Source organism: Lepisma saccharinum, chromosome 6 (assembly GCF_977018435.1).
Source record: "Lepisma saccharinum chromosome 6, izLepSacc3.1, whole genome shotgun sequence".
NCBI classification, from domain to species: domain Eukaryota; kingdom Metazoa; phylum Arthropoda; class Insecta; order Zygentoma; family Lepismatidae; genus Lepisma; species Lepisma saccharinum.
This window is the reverse complement of record NC_139234.1, coordinates 34821258-34837085: the sequence shown is the minus strand read 5'-3', so window position 1 is coordinate 34837085 and position 15828 is coordinate 34821258. Positions and strand designations below refer to the sequence as shown.

The window sequence follows — 15828 nt, the reverse complement described above, 5'->3', positions numbered from 1 at the left end:
AATCTGGAATACTTTCCAGTACCTATACCACTGGTATGGGTTTGTACCGCTATGTACTAGCCCTAATTTATATGTGTAATGTTATATTTCCAGAGTATACTTAATGCATGGAGAAGAAGGCCCTGAGAGAATTCTTGAGAAGGAGGCTCATTCTGATCGAGTAGACAGCATTCAGTGGGCTAACAAAGGTCTCCAGTTCATATCGGGAAGCAAAGATGGAACTGCCCATGTGTGGAGGTTTGAGAGACAAGAATGGAAATCACTTCAATTGACCATGACAACGAAACTACCTGGGTAAGAATTCTTGTATATCCGTGAACTTCACATTAGGAATTGATATTGTTGTCATTACTTATATAAAAACAAAATTGTCAGCAATTTTCCATATTACACATCATTACTGTACCGCTTGAAAGTTTTGGTTGAAGAACAATTTTCTCTTTCTCTAGGAGTGTTTACATGCAACTATAAATGTTTCACATTTGTGCATTACCAGCATGACATCATCATAGCATTTCTTGAGAAAGGTTATTGGTCTATCTTTGTTGCAAAGCCAAATGTATTTAGTTATACAGTTGAACCTGAGTTTTACGTATGTCAAGGTGAAGAGTAAATATTACGTATAACTGAGAGTTACTTACAAATCAGATTTAGATACCATGTCATATCATTAATAAAATACTGTAATTATATCCATTTTGAGGAAAAAGATACACGTAATACTCTTTCGGTTTGTTACAAAGTAGTAAATTAATTAATCTAAAAGTTAGATTCTTACGTTTTATGTGCATTAGCATCCACTTCTGGTGTAAATTTTACTTTCTGGTTAAGCATGTAACATTTCGTCTTTCTGTTTTCCATGGCTGACCAGTAGCTACTGAAAATGTTCACTGAAGGAACCACCGTTCTGTTTTTATTATGGAACACTAGTGCATGAACAACAAGCCCACACATCACTGCACACTATGCATGAGATAATATTTTATGCCCCTTTACCCTATTGAAACATAAGAGTGCATTATACATGTTTAAGTGTGCTAATTTTAAAAGTATAAACTGGAAGAAAGTTTTAAAAAAATACAATTATTTTTAGGTTAACGTGAAATAGAAAAGCTTTATTGTTAAGAATACTACAGAGTAGGCTTGAAGTCTGGGCACAGGCAAAAATGCATTTATTTTGTAATTACAGTGGAACTCCAATTTTATGTTCCTCGGTTTTACATTTTCCCGCATTTTAAGTTTTTCTGGCTTGGTCCCCTGAAAAACGTAAGATCGAGGTTCCACTGTAATTAAATTTTCAACATTGACATGAACATGATGCACATCAATGTAGCATTGCTGACAACCTTAGCACATTTGTGATATGTTGGTTCAGATGATTGATATTGTTGATTTTCATTGAATAAAGTTGATTTTCATTGAATAAAACTTTTCTTCAAGATACTCAGGAAAAAAAACCAAGGGATTATGATTTGATGAGCAAGACCCATTCCATATGGCCACCTCTTACAATCGAATTAGAGAACCTGTTGTTTGACCAGTTTCTGACTACATATTTGCCTATGTGTAAATTTTATGCTTACCTGAATTCTAAACAGGCTGTTATTTTAATTGCTGTTTCTATTTTTATTATTTACACCAGGGCCAACGATAAAAGTACTGAAAGCAAGGCAAAATTAAAAGTTTCCATGGTTGGTTGGGATTTAAGTGATGAGTGGGTTATCACTGCTGTTACAGATTTGACATTAAAAGTGTGGAATTCTCAGACAGGTAATATTCCTTGAAATAATTACAGTTGTTTCCATTGTGTATTTATTAGTCATTGTACTAGTGTATTATTTTTTTTTATTATATTTTGTGAATCAATTTTAAAGTAAGAAATCAGAATATTTTATTATTTTACCTTTTATCTGCCAGACGGGCAAAATTTCGACCCTCACATGTGAACTCCTTTGTGCTGGATGGTCGATATTTCGACTAGCAGCGCACAGCAACAAAGAATGTGCCAGTTCTTGAAAATTACACAAGATATGTAAGTTCTGTCTTTTGATCATTTGTTTATGTATGACTGTATAACATACTTGAATTACAAAACAATATATCCATTGTTACTACTATTAACAAGCAAAGTTTGAAAAAGTCCATATTTTTCTTTTGTTTTCCTTTGTTACAGCCATATTATTATTCTATATAAGTGGCTATAACTTCAAAACTACTGCATAATTATGAAAAATTTAAATTCTAAATGTAATAATGAGTAAAAAGCAAAATTTCAAGTAACATCAGACAATTAAAGAGCGATGCGAGTGCAAAGGCCCAAAGTTTGAAATTTTCCTTAATTATGCAAAATTTCCAAACACCGTACTTCGAGGCAAGTTTGAAAAGCATGAACTTGAAAAGATGCCAGCTTTAACGGGAATATAGGCACGCAAGAGAGCCGGCGTCTAAAGGTTAAGCACAAGCAACATTTCACATTACAACTGATGATGGTTCATAAATGTCTTGTTTGTATCTTGAATCTTGTGAAGAACAAGTACAGTGAAACCCCGATATTACGTTCCTGCATTATACGTTTTCCCACCTAATACGTTCATCCAGGCAGGCCCTGGCAAAAGTTCATGTTAAATAATAGGACGTTCACTTCGATTTTATGTTTGCTCTAACTCCAGTTTCCCGTTTTATATGTTTTCCGAGCCGTCGCGATGTCTTAAAATTTGGCAGAAACCTGTTCTGTTGACTACGCAATTTCTTTCTTTCTCCTATTTATTGCTTTTGCAGCTGTTTCATTCACGACGCAACTTGAACTTCCAGATGTTAGACTTTCGTGTGAGAGGAGGGAGCGAAGAGGCATTGGTCAGTGGATGGTGAAGGGGGGGGGGGGCAGGGTACAACTTGCATTTGTCATACCTCCCTTGAGGGACAGGAAGGGAAAACGGCACTTCTTGCATTCCTCGTGAAGATGAAATGTGCCCATCCTTCTGCCGCAGTTTAGACAACAAGCTCACTGTTGCCAAACAGATTCTCTAAATGCTGCCTTCCCTAGACTTTGGACACAATGTGTGTGACTGGGGTGTCTTTGTTCGCCCTTTCCCTCCACAAAAACGCAAGTGGAAAATTGACAACGAGACTCGATCACCATTCGCTTCTTTGCCCACACATTTACTGAATCCTTCCTAGTTGACGAGAATGAAAACAAGGGGGGGGGGGACTAGTTTTGTAAAAACTTTTCCTTTCTTCTTGTTTGCAACGTTGAAAATGGAAAAAAAATAAGGATTTGCCATACTGGATAACAACTGCACCTTTTCTTCAATGAAAATTCGTTTAGATTCCTAAGGAAATATGATTGGATGTAGTTCGATTATTTTTAACCCTAAGATTTTCCACTAACGCTGTATCATCTGGTTATCAGAATGAAACTGAAAACACACAAGCTAAGGTGATAATTTTTTTCTATGGGCAGATAGGGCGATATTTTACTCACTGACTGAAAAATATTTGTGTCAAATCAATTGTGTTCGGGGAGGGGGAGCGAGGTTGGGATAAATGATTCTTCTACGTGAGGCAGAGAATGTTTTCTCTATGCATATTGCGTGACTCGTATGTTAAAAAAGTATTGGTGCCAGGAAAAATGAGTGAATAAACGAGGGGTGTGGCAATATTTTCTGAGAGCAGGCAAATTTAATGCACATCTAAATGTCATTAAAATGCATATTTGGGCCAAAAGACCAAGGGGCTGCCCATGTGTGGTGCTGATCATGTCACCTTCAAATTGGCCAAAAAAAAAATATATCTTAAGAATATGTGGGGTAAAGGTGGCCGGAGCATATTGCTGATCACACCATCTCCCACATCCCCCTATATATATTTGCATGGTGCAAAGTGCATGGGAAACTTTACCTTCACCTTTTTCTCATTTGCAGGACAGGGGGCCTTTGGTTTCTCATGCCCCCTATGGTATCATCACTAGTAGTGTTGGGCGATATATCGTCGAGATGATATATCGCGATAATTGAAAAAATATCATCCAGGCGATATCAACTAGATGATATTTTAGTGATATATATCATGTCAGTGATATATATCGTGTTGACAATATATCGTCATGATATTTTAGTGATATATATCGTGTCTGTGATATATCGTCACAATGTTTGGTGATATATAGTGTTGGCGATATGTCCTCATATTTGGCGATATATATTGTGTTGGCAATATATCGTCACAATATTTTAGCAATATAAACCACGATATTTAGCAATCTATATCATGGAGACAATATATTGCCGATATCACGATGTGGAAAAAATATAGTATTGTTTCGTCTGTGACAATATTTTCATGACGATACATCATGATATCAAATTTCCGATATCATCCATCCCAAATCACTAGCCTTGTAATTACCGAAAACTGCCAAGTATTTCTGCCTCGATTTTCTTGCTTGTGTGGAAGTGAGCACCCTTACACGAGACATCTTAACCAATTAACATAAAGGCTTTCCTCTGGTGTCTAAAATTACGCAGTTGCTCTTCAACCTGAATACGCGCATTCAACGAACATAGGTACTGCAAGTGAAAAATAAAAGATGCCCATCTTCCCCCACATGAGCTCATTACTCCGGCACTGTGCAGAGCTATGCAGTAATTGAAGGATTCAGCCCCTTTTTAATTCTTTAATACCCTGCATCAGAAATCTTGCTCATATGTCTGAAGCTTTGACATGACAACATGGGAGAGTTTCAAGCAGTGATCCTTCTCCCCTCCCCCTTCTTCCTTCCTGCAACTTGGCAGAGAATAAGCACACCCACCACCTGTTTGTCGGGTGTCCCCCTTCCCCTCCCTTCCAATACAAACCCGTGGGAGGGGTGTCTGCGAGCAACGAGCAGCTGGCAACAGGTGCCAAATGTTTCGTCAAGTGAACTCTTAATTTTTTTGTGTTTCAGTTTATTTTACATTTTGCATCATTTCAAATATGGTAGGAAAATGTACATGAAAATGAACATTTCAACTTGCTATTTCACATTTTGTGTTTCTGTCAAAAGCGAAATATGCATGTGTGTAGGCAGTTTCAGAACAATAGAGATGTGGGTGATTCAGTCTCAGCCATGTCACCTCTTTCAGCATGGGATTCAAACATTGGCAACTGTGCTTGAATGTTATGGATTTGACTAGGTGTTTTTTCCTCAATGTTGTTCTCATGTGAACATATCTGTGAGCTCCTAAATAGTCTATCTCCAGAAAAGTATTGGCACAATGTTTATATAGATTTAATTATCCCATGAAAATGTTTGTTATTTTGGAGACCCCCACAAAATTCTTATGGAGAAGTATCATCTGTTATCTGTGATCAAAATCAAACTGATACTTTCAAAAACATTGGTATTGGCTCAGTTGTAATTTATTATACAATGTATCACAATCAAAGGGTCCCAGGTTCAATTCCTGGTGGAGGCACATTGCACAGTGCACTTTAAATTGTAGTTCCAGTTCCGATAAGCCTATCTGTACAAAAATAATCTTTGACAAACTTTTGATCAAGCAGTATTATGTTGGGAATATTTATTTTTCAATGACCGTATTAGTTATGTTATTAATTTTTATTAATTAGTAAATTATCTCATTTCACTTAATTTATGTAACCACTTGTTAAAAAATGCTTTACCAAATCATATTTATCAACTCTGATGTTAGAAGTGAAGAGCAATGGAATAGCCTGTAATTTTACACATTTACTGGATGGAGTGTACCTATGTGGATACACTATACAAAAATTAAAAACTAAAAGTTTGAAAGTATATCTGGGAACAAATAATTTCCAAGGCATACATATTTTCAGTTAGCATTCCAAGGCTTACACAGGCCAAAAATTTGAGCATCGCTGTTTTGAGCCATTTACTTTGCTTTTTTTTGCTGGTTGTATTTTGAGAGATGTTTACTAAAGAAAATATGGTGACTTTTCAATTTCTCTTTTAGGAAGCCTTCAACAGATTTTACGAGGCCATAAGGATGAAGTCTTTGTGTTAGAGAGCCACCCTTCTATCCAGCATCTCCTTTTAAGTGCTGGCCATGATGGGCAGATTATTATGTGGGATATTCTTGGTGGTACCATTGTTAAAACATTCCAAAACTTTATTGAAGGCCAAGGCAATGGAGCGGTGTTTGATGCTAAGTGGTCTCCTGATGGGACTATGGTAGCTGCAACAGATTCTCATGGTCACATTCTGATGTTTGGACTTGGATCAAATGAAAAATTTAGAAAAGTAATTATTATAGGAACATTGAAGTTTTGTTAGTTAAAAGATATTGCATTATGAGATGTAGTAATTTAGATTTTTTGTGGGAAAAGTTGAAGGAGGAATTAGTTTTGTGAAGTGAATTATATAAATCTAAAAATGAAGGTAAAGTTCACAACTGGTCTTATCACTGTCTCATATGTATTAGCAGGGTTCGCACACATTTGGAAAACCTGATAAACCTGGAAATCTCTGGGATAATCATCTAATTGATTGATGAGTTCAATAAAAACAAAACTGAAGGACTAAAATATGTTATCTGCTCGTAATAATAATTACAACTTCAGTAATTTGCTTTACACAAACTACTTTGAAGATTTTAGTTATATAAAAGTTACTTATTTTGACATGTACCCGAGTGGCTTGTTCAGGATGAGCTCATTTGTTATTAAAACAGATACATTTTCACAAAGGTGAAAAAACTTAAACTGAGGGAAAACATAAAATCTGGGATATTTTTTTTTAGATTTTGTTCTATTAGAACCACGGTGATTGAATGTATTAGGCGCATCCAGAAAGTAAGTTTCCCTGGGGTCGTGCACAAAAAGGAAACATTTCATTCAATGATTTATCGCCACAGATACAGCACTTGTCCAGCTACTTGTCAACATAATTCCCGCCGAAATTAAGGCACTTGTCATAGCGTGGGACCAACTTCTGTATACCTGCGTCGTAGAAGTCCACCGAAGGCACCGAACCACTGTGTGACCGCTGTGAAAATGTTGACCAGACAGGAACTTTCAGGTGCAAGAACAGGTGGTAATCACTGGGAGCAAGATCCGGGCTGTACGATGGATGATCGAACATCTCCCAACCGAACCTGTCCAGAAGGGCTGCAGTGCGCCTAGCCATATGCGGCTTTGCATTGTCGTGCAGCAAGATCACCCCGGCACTGAGCTTACCGCGTTGCTTATTCTGAATGGCTCGTCGCAATGTACCCAGTGTTTCACAGTAACAGTTAGCTTTCACAGTCTCACCTCTGGGCAGAAACTCAATGAGCAGAATGCACATCACTTTTCGCACCGACACAGTCTGTTTGAACTTCTTCCTGCATGGAGATGCACTGTGACGCCAATGCATGGACTGCTGCTTTCTTTCTGGGGTGGTGTATGCAACCCACGTTTCATCCCTTACGATTATCCGATTGAGAAAATCGTCATCATCATGGTAATGCTGCAGAAATGTCAGCACCATACCCATGCATTTTCGGGCATCAATTGTTTTGGCACCCACCAGGCACACAATTTCTGGAACAAGAGGCGTTTGGTAACAATGTCGTGCAACAACGACCGAGAAATCTGCGGAAAATGGCTGCTGAGTTCCGTGATCGTGACGCGACTATCCTCCCAATATACGCTGCTCCACCTGCTTCACAAGCTTGTCCATAACGGCCAATGGCCGCCCACTGCGCTCATCGTTATGCACATTTTGCCGGGCATTCAGTAAATGTCCTGCACCAACGATACACCATCTGCTTGCCCATGACGTCTGGCCCATACACCTGGCACAGCTGACGATTAATTTCGATCGGCTGTATGTTTTGTACGTTCAAGAACTTGATCACCGAACGAACCTCGCACTCGGCGGGAAATGGAGTAAGAGCCGCCATGTTTCATCCCTGCCGTGACGCTACTGAGGACTTCCAGGAGGCGTCTTCTAGAATATTCACTAGCCAGGGCATGTGTCTCTCACGCATGCACAAAACCGGTTTCAATATGCATGGCCTGCCACCTGTGGGCAAGTGGGAAACTTACTTTCTGGATGCACCTAATATAATGCAGGAAAATGTAGAGCCAGGAATGTAAAATTAGGGTTTATCTGTGATTGTATGGTTATTTAATACACTCTTAATCATTTGCAGTTGCCTTCAGAGTTGTTTTTCCATACTGATTATCGCCCACTGATCAGAGATGCTAATCAGTATGTGCTGGATGAACAGACTCAAACTGCTCCACACATCATGCCACCTCCATTCTTGGTTGACATTGATGGGAATCCATATCCTCCAAACCTGCAGAGGTTGGTTCCTGGGCGAGAGAATTGCCAGGAAGAGCAGCTTATTCCCAATATTGTTGTAGGAGCAGGAGGTAAGTTTTATTCGTGCGAATTATGTATACAATTTTTAGAAGTATGAAATTAGTGTTGGCGTTAGCAAATTGCAACTGATTTTTATTTGGCACCTATTTTAGTCCATTAGGCCACCACTCTTGGTGACTTTCAGTTGTTGCATTTGCAAATATGAAGAAATATTTTAACATTTTCTTGGAACTTTTTGAGGCAAGAATGTGGAATACTTATTCATTTCATATAGGTAATTTATTGACAGTGCCATTTACTTTTCTTTGGTCTAGAACTCTGAATTACATTTTATTATATTTTGGTTATTTTGCATCATGTTCCTGACCCGCTAAGCTTAAATTGCAGAGATAAGATCCACTGAAAATCTGATGAAATGCATGAGAAAACAACCACAAGGAATGCTTTATTCTGGATGCAGACTTCCAAGACTTCTGTGTTCGCAGTGCCCATCAATACGAATGCTGTAAAATGTTTGTATTAGAGTGAATTTCCGATGTAAAGTGTTCGGTGGGAACAACAGAAAGAAAATGTTTGTCTGATAAGCATGACATTAGAAATAGGTTTTTCATTTTGCAAATTCATTGTTAATTGAATGCAAGATAATACAAGTTCAGTTAAAGACATTAGGAACACTTTCTATGTCCAGCCAAATGTGAGGACTCTAAACTATTACGCTTATGGGAGTATTATTTTACTTGTTCTTTTGGGAATATCAAACTTCCAATAATGTAGAAAAACACATGAACGGGAACAGGATAGGTTGAAAATTTTGTTGGTGGAAAAGTCGAAACTTCCATTTGATTGCCCGTAAGTTGAAGTTGTTTGTCCATAAGGAATACATTGGAGTCCATAAATAATTATTCATATATTTACAAATTGTATCTAGCTTAATAACCAACTTTATAAAAAATGCTTCCACTTGCAACATGAGGAGAAATTCATACTCTCTTGTGCTATGTTTTGATTTTTTTCAGTAGCAGTGCCCATTCCAACAATATTGAAATGAATGTATACCTGGTGCAAAATTCACTCTTCACCTTAATTCTGATTGTTTCCTATAGAATTTTAACATCCAAAAACAAGTGTTCTTCTTTATTAAATATTTACGTCTAAGATAAACCTCATACTTCACACATGCAATCATAAGTGCAGGACCCTACATCTATTTTCCTTTTCCCTCTGATACTGCTTTTTATACTGAAATGGACAGAAACAACTTGCTGTTTGAATCTAAAGTGTAAGGATGTGAGCTCAGGGTTACAAATGATTCTTTATTCCCCCAACAAGACAGATGAGCTGGGGTGCAAATTCCTCAGAGAAAAAGAGTGAAATATTCTAATCTTGACATAAAAAAAACAGCATTCTCATTGTCAATGTTTAAAATGAAACACAGAATTTTCCTATCACATGCAAGACTTCAGAGATAATCACATATTCGGCTTGTTTTGTTCCTTGAAAATAGGCATTTAAAATAACCCTCCTGTGTTCTTACTCTAAAAACTACAGCACTTGATATCATTCAAATCGGGCCGCTACTATCGAGAAGAGAACTTATTTTTTTCCTCTGTGTCCACCATCTGCACTAGAGTACTGCATGGGACCACTTTCGCTTGCTCAAACTCGTTTGAATCTCCCATGCTCGACTGTGCTACGCTCGAACTTATCGCATTCATAATGGAATGATTGACAACGTTCCATATTTCAGAGCCTAATAAGCAGCACTCTTAACTTAAAACCCATACATGGAAGGAAACCACTATGCAATTACAATTCTAAATAATAATTTCGTACATTATGTAAGACACAAATACAGCACATGAAAGGATGCAATATCTGCAGACCAAAATGTAAAATGGATACTCATGCTGATAGACCTGCCTAAGCAATTACAAATATTGTATCACAGTGCAAGCAGTACATGTACATCATTGTTCACTTACCAAAAAGGATAATCATATTCTGCGAAATAATAAAATGCAGTTATAACATTCAATCGAACATCATTTTAATGTGGCAATAATCGTAGAAACATAAAATGTCCACCTTGGTAGTTTCAGCCCATAATCATCTATTTCATTTTCACGTATCTCAGTAAGATACACAAAACTACATTTTAACATTGAGATGATGACTATGTTCACTTATTTTTCAATATCACTTCGTCTTTTACTTCACGATCCATATTTGATGGCTCACTACCATAGACAAATTACAGAAATACATCTACTAATAGGGTTCGAGTGTATTTCGCTTGTTCGGTCGTTTTTCACTCGAGCGGAAGAACTATCAATTCTGTGTGCCATCTAGCGTTGCCCGTGCAAACTATTTTGTCGCTTTAGCAAAAAATGCTCATTGCAGCATCTAATCTGCACATGTCTACATTGCTGCCAGAAGCATCACAAATTGTTGAAATGGGCACTTCAAAGATAATAGTTCATGATATTTTCTCTTACCGTACAATGACTCATCGCAAATGTAAAGGCCAAAAAGAACATGTTTCACCACATTCTGAACTTTCCTCTTACTGTGCTGAAAGTTTGCTGAATTTCCCCAATCCCATTATGTTGTTAACCCCATTATTTCTGTTAGACATCGTGAAAAATGTGATAGAAGAAAGAGTTGACAAGAGAACTGAGTCATAAAGTTCCTGCTTTTATTTCTTCTACCTGGGTCCAAGGTCTACATTACTTACTCTTTGCTTACTTCAGATGTGCTTTTTCAAAAAAGAGGTAGAAAATGACCACTAAGTGTTATTTTGTAATTTGATTTTTCTTTCAGATCTTAAACATGTATCTACCAACATGTGGCGCTTAGAGTTCTTATATCAGTATTCTGTCAACCCCTTCTCTCTTTCTCTTTTCCTGTGTATGTTATCTCTTGAATGCTGGAAATGAAATTTTGACTTCAGGTGAACAAGAAGTGATAGAAGGCCTACCTGGAAATGAAGATGGAAGAGCTCAGCCAAGGTCTAACATCGATCAAATGATAGCTCAACTTGCTCTTCAGCACCGAGAACGAATCCAAAATGTGAATCGGTCACTATCCTTGGAACAAAATATTCAGCGCAATGAACGATATGGCCAAAGCTCACAATCTGGAAGACAAGGTATTAAAGATTTCTTCTTCAATTCATTTAATGGTTTAGATTAAATTGCTGAGGCCAGATTATGTGTCTACCAGTCTGGAAATCTTGGAAAAGTTATGGAAATTTACTCTCTTTCTGGAAAAGGCTTAGAAATGTGCAAATGTACTCTTTTCTGCAAAAATCATTGCTTTTGTATTGTAGTACAGAGTGGCAACTCGCCGGGAATTCAGCGTGAATTATTTGCTCCGGGATTTACGCATGAATTTTTCTCCAAAGATGTGAAAAATTGCAACTTTTATTAATCCAAATCCCATTGAATTTTTACATATTTATAAATGCCCTGTGGCAAGTTTTTCACAGTTTAGCTTTTATTTTTATCGAGAAGGAAAAATAAAGCTACGTGGAAAATAAAACAGTGCTGACAGACGAAAGATTATTGCAAGATAAGTTATTTAGATGTTGATTAGTTAAATTTGAGTTTGAAATTCTTATACAATTAGCAATTTTTTGTAGATTAGTATATCCCCGTAACATTTGAGACTTGTGTTTGTAGATGTGTTTCAAGTCTGAGTATATGTGAAATGGAAAATAAACTCCACACCTTAGATTAAATATTTTAATTATATATGCCGTTTAATTTAATTGAATTAGAATTTTTTGATACATTGGAATCACACAGACCCTTATATTGTTCATTCGTGTGTGTGGGAAGCAGTAATACATAAGGTTGAAATGGAGAAAACATCTGCTTCTATGTACCCTTGAATTTAAGGGAAGTTTGCCTTGAAAACCGGGAATTATGCTTGAATTTTGTCACGATCCTAGAGTGGCCATCCTGTAGTAGTGCAGTAAAAGCAGGTTTTTGAACAAAAAAAAGAAAAAATGGACAAGATGTAAATATTAAACTTGTTGTGGACAAACTGTACTTCAGTTTGATATACTGAGTATTCCTGGTAGTTAAATAGACATTTTATATTAAATTCTGTGGGCAAATAGGGCTCGTATTTTGGACTTTTTTATTATGTAGAAATCTTCTACAATAAGTGGTAATTTGTATTTACCACTTTCTTGTTGCAATTTTTGGAAATGCTTGGTAAATAGTTATCTTGAGTAATATATTAATTTAATTATGCATGTTTAGCTCTATAATTGTTATGAATTTTTAGGAAAATAGAATTCTGTGTTGAGCATTGTCAATACATTTCACGTATTAGGGATTCACTCGTGATACTTGCCTATGTTTTATGTTTGCTCCCTCCCCCTACCCTCAGTCAATTACTGTACAGTTTCCTTCACATTATTACATTTACTATGAAGTTAGTATTCTGAAATTTGTGGGGTTCTCTGCGTAAAGGAGATTTCACACCGAAGTGACACTCAAACACATGTCGCTTGAGGATTTCACCAATCAAATGCAGGTTTGTGCAGCCTGTCATGCAGCTATGGTGTGAAATGTTGGCTTGTTCCCAAGTGACATGCATAGCTTGTTGTTTAAGTCTGAAAGCTACTTCAGTGTTAATTAAAATATACAGGAAAACCTCGTTAATACGATATTGGTTAATACGAAGTACCCTTTAATCCGAAGTTCTTCCCATTCCCCAGCCGATAAGATAGGATTTATAACGTATTTCAGTACGGATAAATCGAAATACGGATAATTTTTAATTCGAAGTTGTTTACAAGACCCTTCCGCAAAACTGGTTTCGCTTAATTCGAAGTAGACACCTGCGTAAGTCGACAAGAGAAGATCGAATGTGGAGAGAGCTTGGACGTTATTTTAACTTGACCTTGACATGTTTCCTTGTCCTAAGAGCTGCTGACAAAGGGAAGCAGCCCGAAATGCCCGCTGGACATTGACATTCTTTGTCAATGTGCATGGGAGGTCAAGCTCTTTCCCCGCTGAATGCGCCACCTTGGAAATATTCACCAGTGCTAGATGAGAAATGCGAGATAAGATCGCACGAATGTTCCAAAATACAAGACGCGTGGCACCTGGAAGTCTCACCCATCTGTCTAGCTCTGAGCTCGAGATACAGCAATTTCCCGTGAGCGAGCAACTTTTGGCCTGGTAGCCGACAACTTCAGGTAACCACTTTCATTAAAAGTGTGTTCTTTGTGCCCTGTAGAACTTCATAAAAAAAGGGAAACTGTTACAGATAATCAAAGCCGCATAGGCCAACTAAAGATCGTCAACCCGCTTAATACGTTGTCATCTAGGTTTCCGGCAAAAGTTGACGTCGATCTTACGTATGTTGCAACTTCAGTTTCCCGCTTCATACGTTTCCCAACTGTGCGGGTCATAAAATTTGCCAAAACAGGGTTTTGTTGTCTGAGTGACTTCTCCCCTTTATCTATCAGCAAACGGGGGGGGGGGGGGGGGGGTCCGTTGCTAATTGTTTCGGCCACGATTTTCTTGCTCATGTGCGCACACGGGCTCCTTTCCTTTGGCGTCTAAAAAAAAAGCAAACAGTTCTGAATACCTTCTTTAAAACGAACAAAAACCGCATGATAAGTAAAAGAAAAGTGAACCCCTTCCTTCTCCTACAACAGGTCATTATCCGCCACTGGTATGCATGGTAATGTGATAATTGCAGAATTCAGGTCCCTCTTTCTTGTTTGAATGCAGCTGTATGGATAGAAAATATTGCCCCTATTATTGTCTGTTGCATGATAAAAGGTAATGCAAGGATAAATTTTTTTTTCACACTGCTGATAAAAGTTTGGTCTTCGACGACAACTCCGTTATCTTTAAAATGCCGATGATTTCCCTTCTGCCACCTGCTGCTCTAACTTCCAGCCGGTCTCATTGTGTTTACGCTGCAGCTGGCGCCAGTGTTTAGTCTAGCGTCTGGAAAGCTCTCGCTTGCCGATAACTGCAATGACTCATCCTGTGCGAAGGAATAAGCTTCATTGTTTTGAATCTCACAAAGCCATATAATCCCCGCTTTTCTTCAGAACCATTAGCGTGCTCCTGTTAAAAAAAACAACAACAAAAAAACCGCAATGCTCAATGTAGGAATACGAGAGGAAAAGTTTTGGGGGAGCGAGTGTTTGACCTCCAGAATACTCCTGAAACCTACAATAAATTGCCGATTAATCTGAAAATACGCAAGTAAAGCTTGTTTTTAGTTCATTTTATGCTGATGAGCTAAGCGGGACTAAATATACAGTTTAAAGTGGTGGGATCCAAACCAGAGTGATTATCGAGTGCGGCACTGTTTAATGTGTCCTAGGATACACATTCCGTGCAAACAGATCGCAAGTTGTGTGTTTACTTTTTCAGAGTGTATTACAATGCAAGTTGAGGAAGAATTTAAACTGATCCCTGCAAAGGGGGAGGGGGCGAATATGAAGTTAACTGAAGCAAAGAATGTGACTTTTTTTTTACAGCGGAACATACAGCCCCGATTTTTTTTTTGTTTTGTGCCAGGGAAAGGTTGTGTTCTCTCCCAAGAGAATCTTCTCTTACCAGTTAATCCTGTAACGGACAACGCACATAAAATCCAATATTCATTCTGTCCGATTATCTCCCGTCTCTTGCTCGCGCCAGTGTGACTACTGTCAAGATTCTTCCGAGTTTCACTTCTTGCCATAAACGAGATTGTTTTCCTTTCCATAGGTCTCCGTGCAAACGGGTTTCTTATGAACTAAAATTGTAGGAATTTCGTGGAAGAGCAACGACTTTGCACAATTAAAAGAAAATACCGTTTTTTATAAGACTTTTTGCCACCACATGCATCCCGTGCATAACCGGTTGTATAACTAGGCAGGATAAATGGTGTTAACCGTCTCCTTGGAATCTTTGCGTCCGCGTTAAGCTCAGTGTTCTCATTTTGTGTAACATTTTTTACACTTTCTTTAAAACGTACAATATTCTTATATAGTACATATAAAGCTTATTTTCTGAGCTACCACCAAGTATAAAACATCCTTTGTGGGGATAATTTATACTCTACTTTATTTACACCTGAAAACAGGCGCCATCTTGAAAAGTTTGGATAACTCGAAGTCGTTTAATACGAAGTTGACATTGTTTGGTCCCTTAAACTTCGTATTAACGAGGTTTTCCTGTAGTGACCTCCTTCGAGATATGTTCATGTAGACTAATTTTCCCCCAAAATTTTGGTCCTTCCTCTGGAAAAACCTGGAAAAGTCTGGGAATTTTGTTTTTATAAAGTTGTATATGCCCTGGTTATATACTGCACATCTGAATTAAACATAACATCCATGTACAAGTTTTGAGAAAATGTACTGAATAATGGGCATACTTACAAGTAATTATGAATAATGAATTGTATAAGATAAATTCAGTTGATCAGAAAGAAAAATGCAATAAAGATTTATGGAATGATCTGTCAGCCCTGTTAATAGG

General features: G+C 37.6%; 1 protein-coding gene across 3 annotated transcripts in view; it reads left to right on the top strand.

Moving 5' to 3' along the window:
- Positions 1–15828, top strand: part of LOC145988683 (PH-interacting protein-like) — a 105872-nt gene that overhangs the window by 28322 nt on the left and 61722 nt on the right. For 2 of the 3 annotated variants that reach the window (XM_083123760.1, XM_083123759.1), the window contains exons 1-5: positions 100–294; positions 1643–1770; positions 5973–6259; positions 8154–8379; positions 11280–11477. In XM_083123760.1, coding sequence (XP_082979886.1) covers positions 104–294; positions 1643–1770; positions 5973–6259; positions 8154–8379; positions 11280–11477 — 1030 coding nt within the window. In that variant the 5' untranslated portion in view covers positions 100–103. Of the gene's footprint in view, positions 1–93; positions 295–1642; positions 1771–5972; positions 6260–8153; positions 8380–11279; positions 11478–15828 lie in introns of those variants that run through there. The other variant, XM_083123761.1, reaches the window with a different exon arrangement.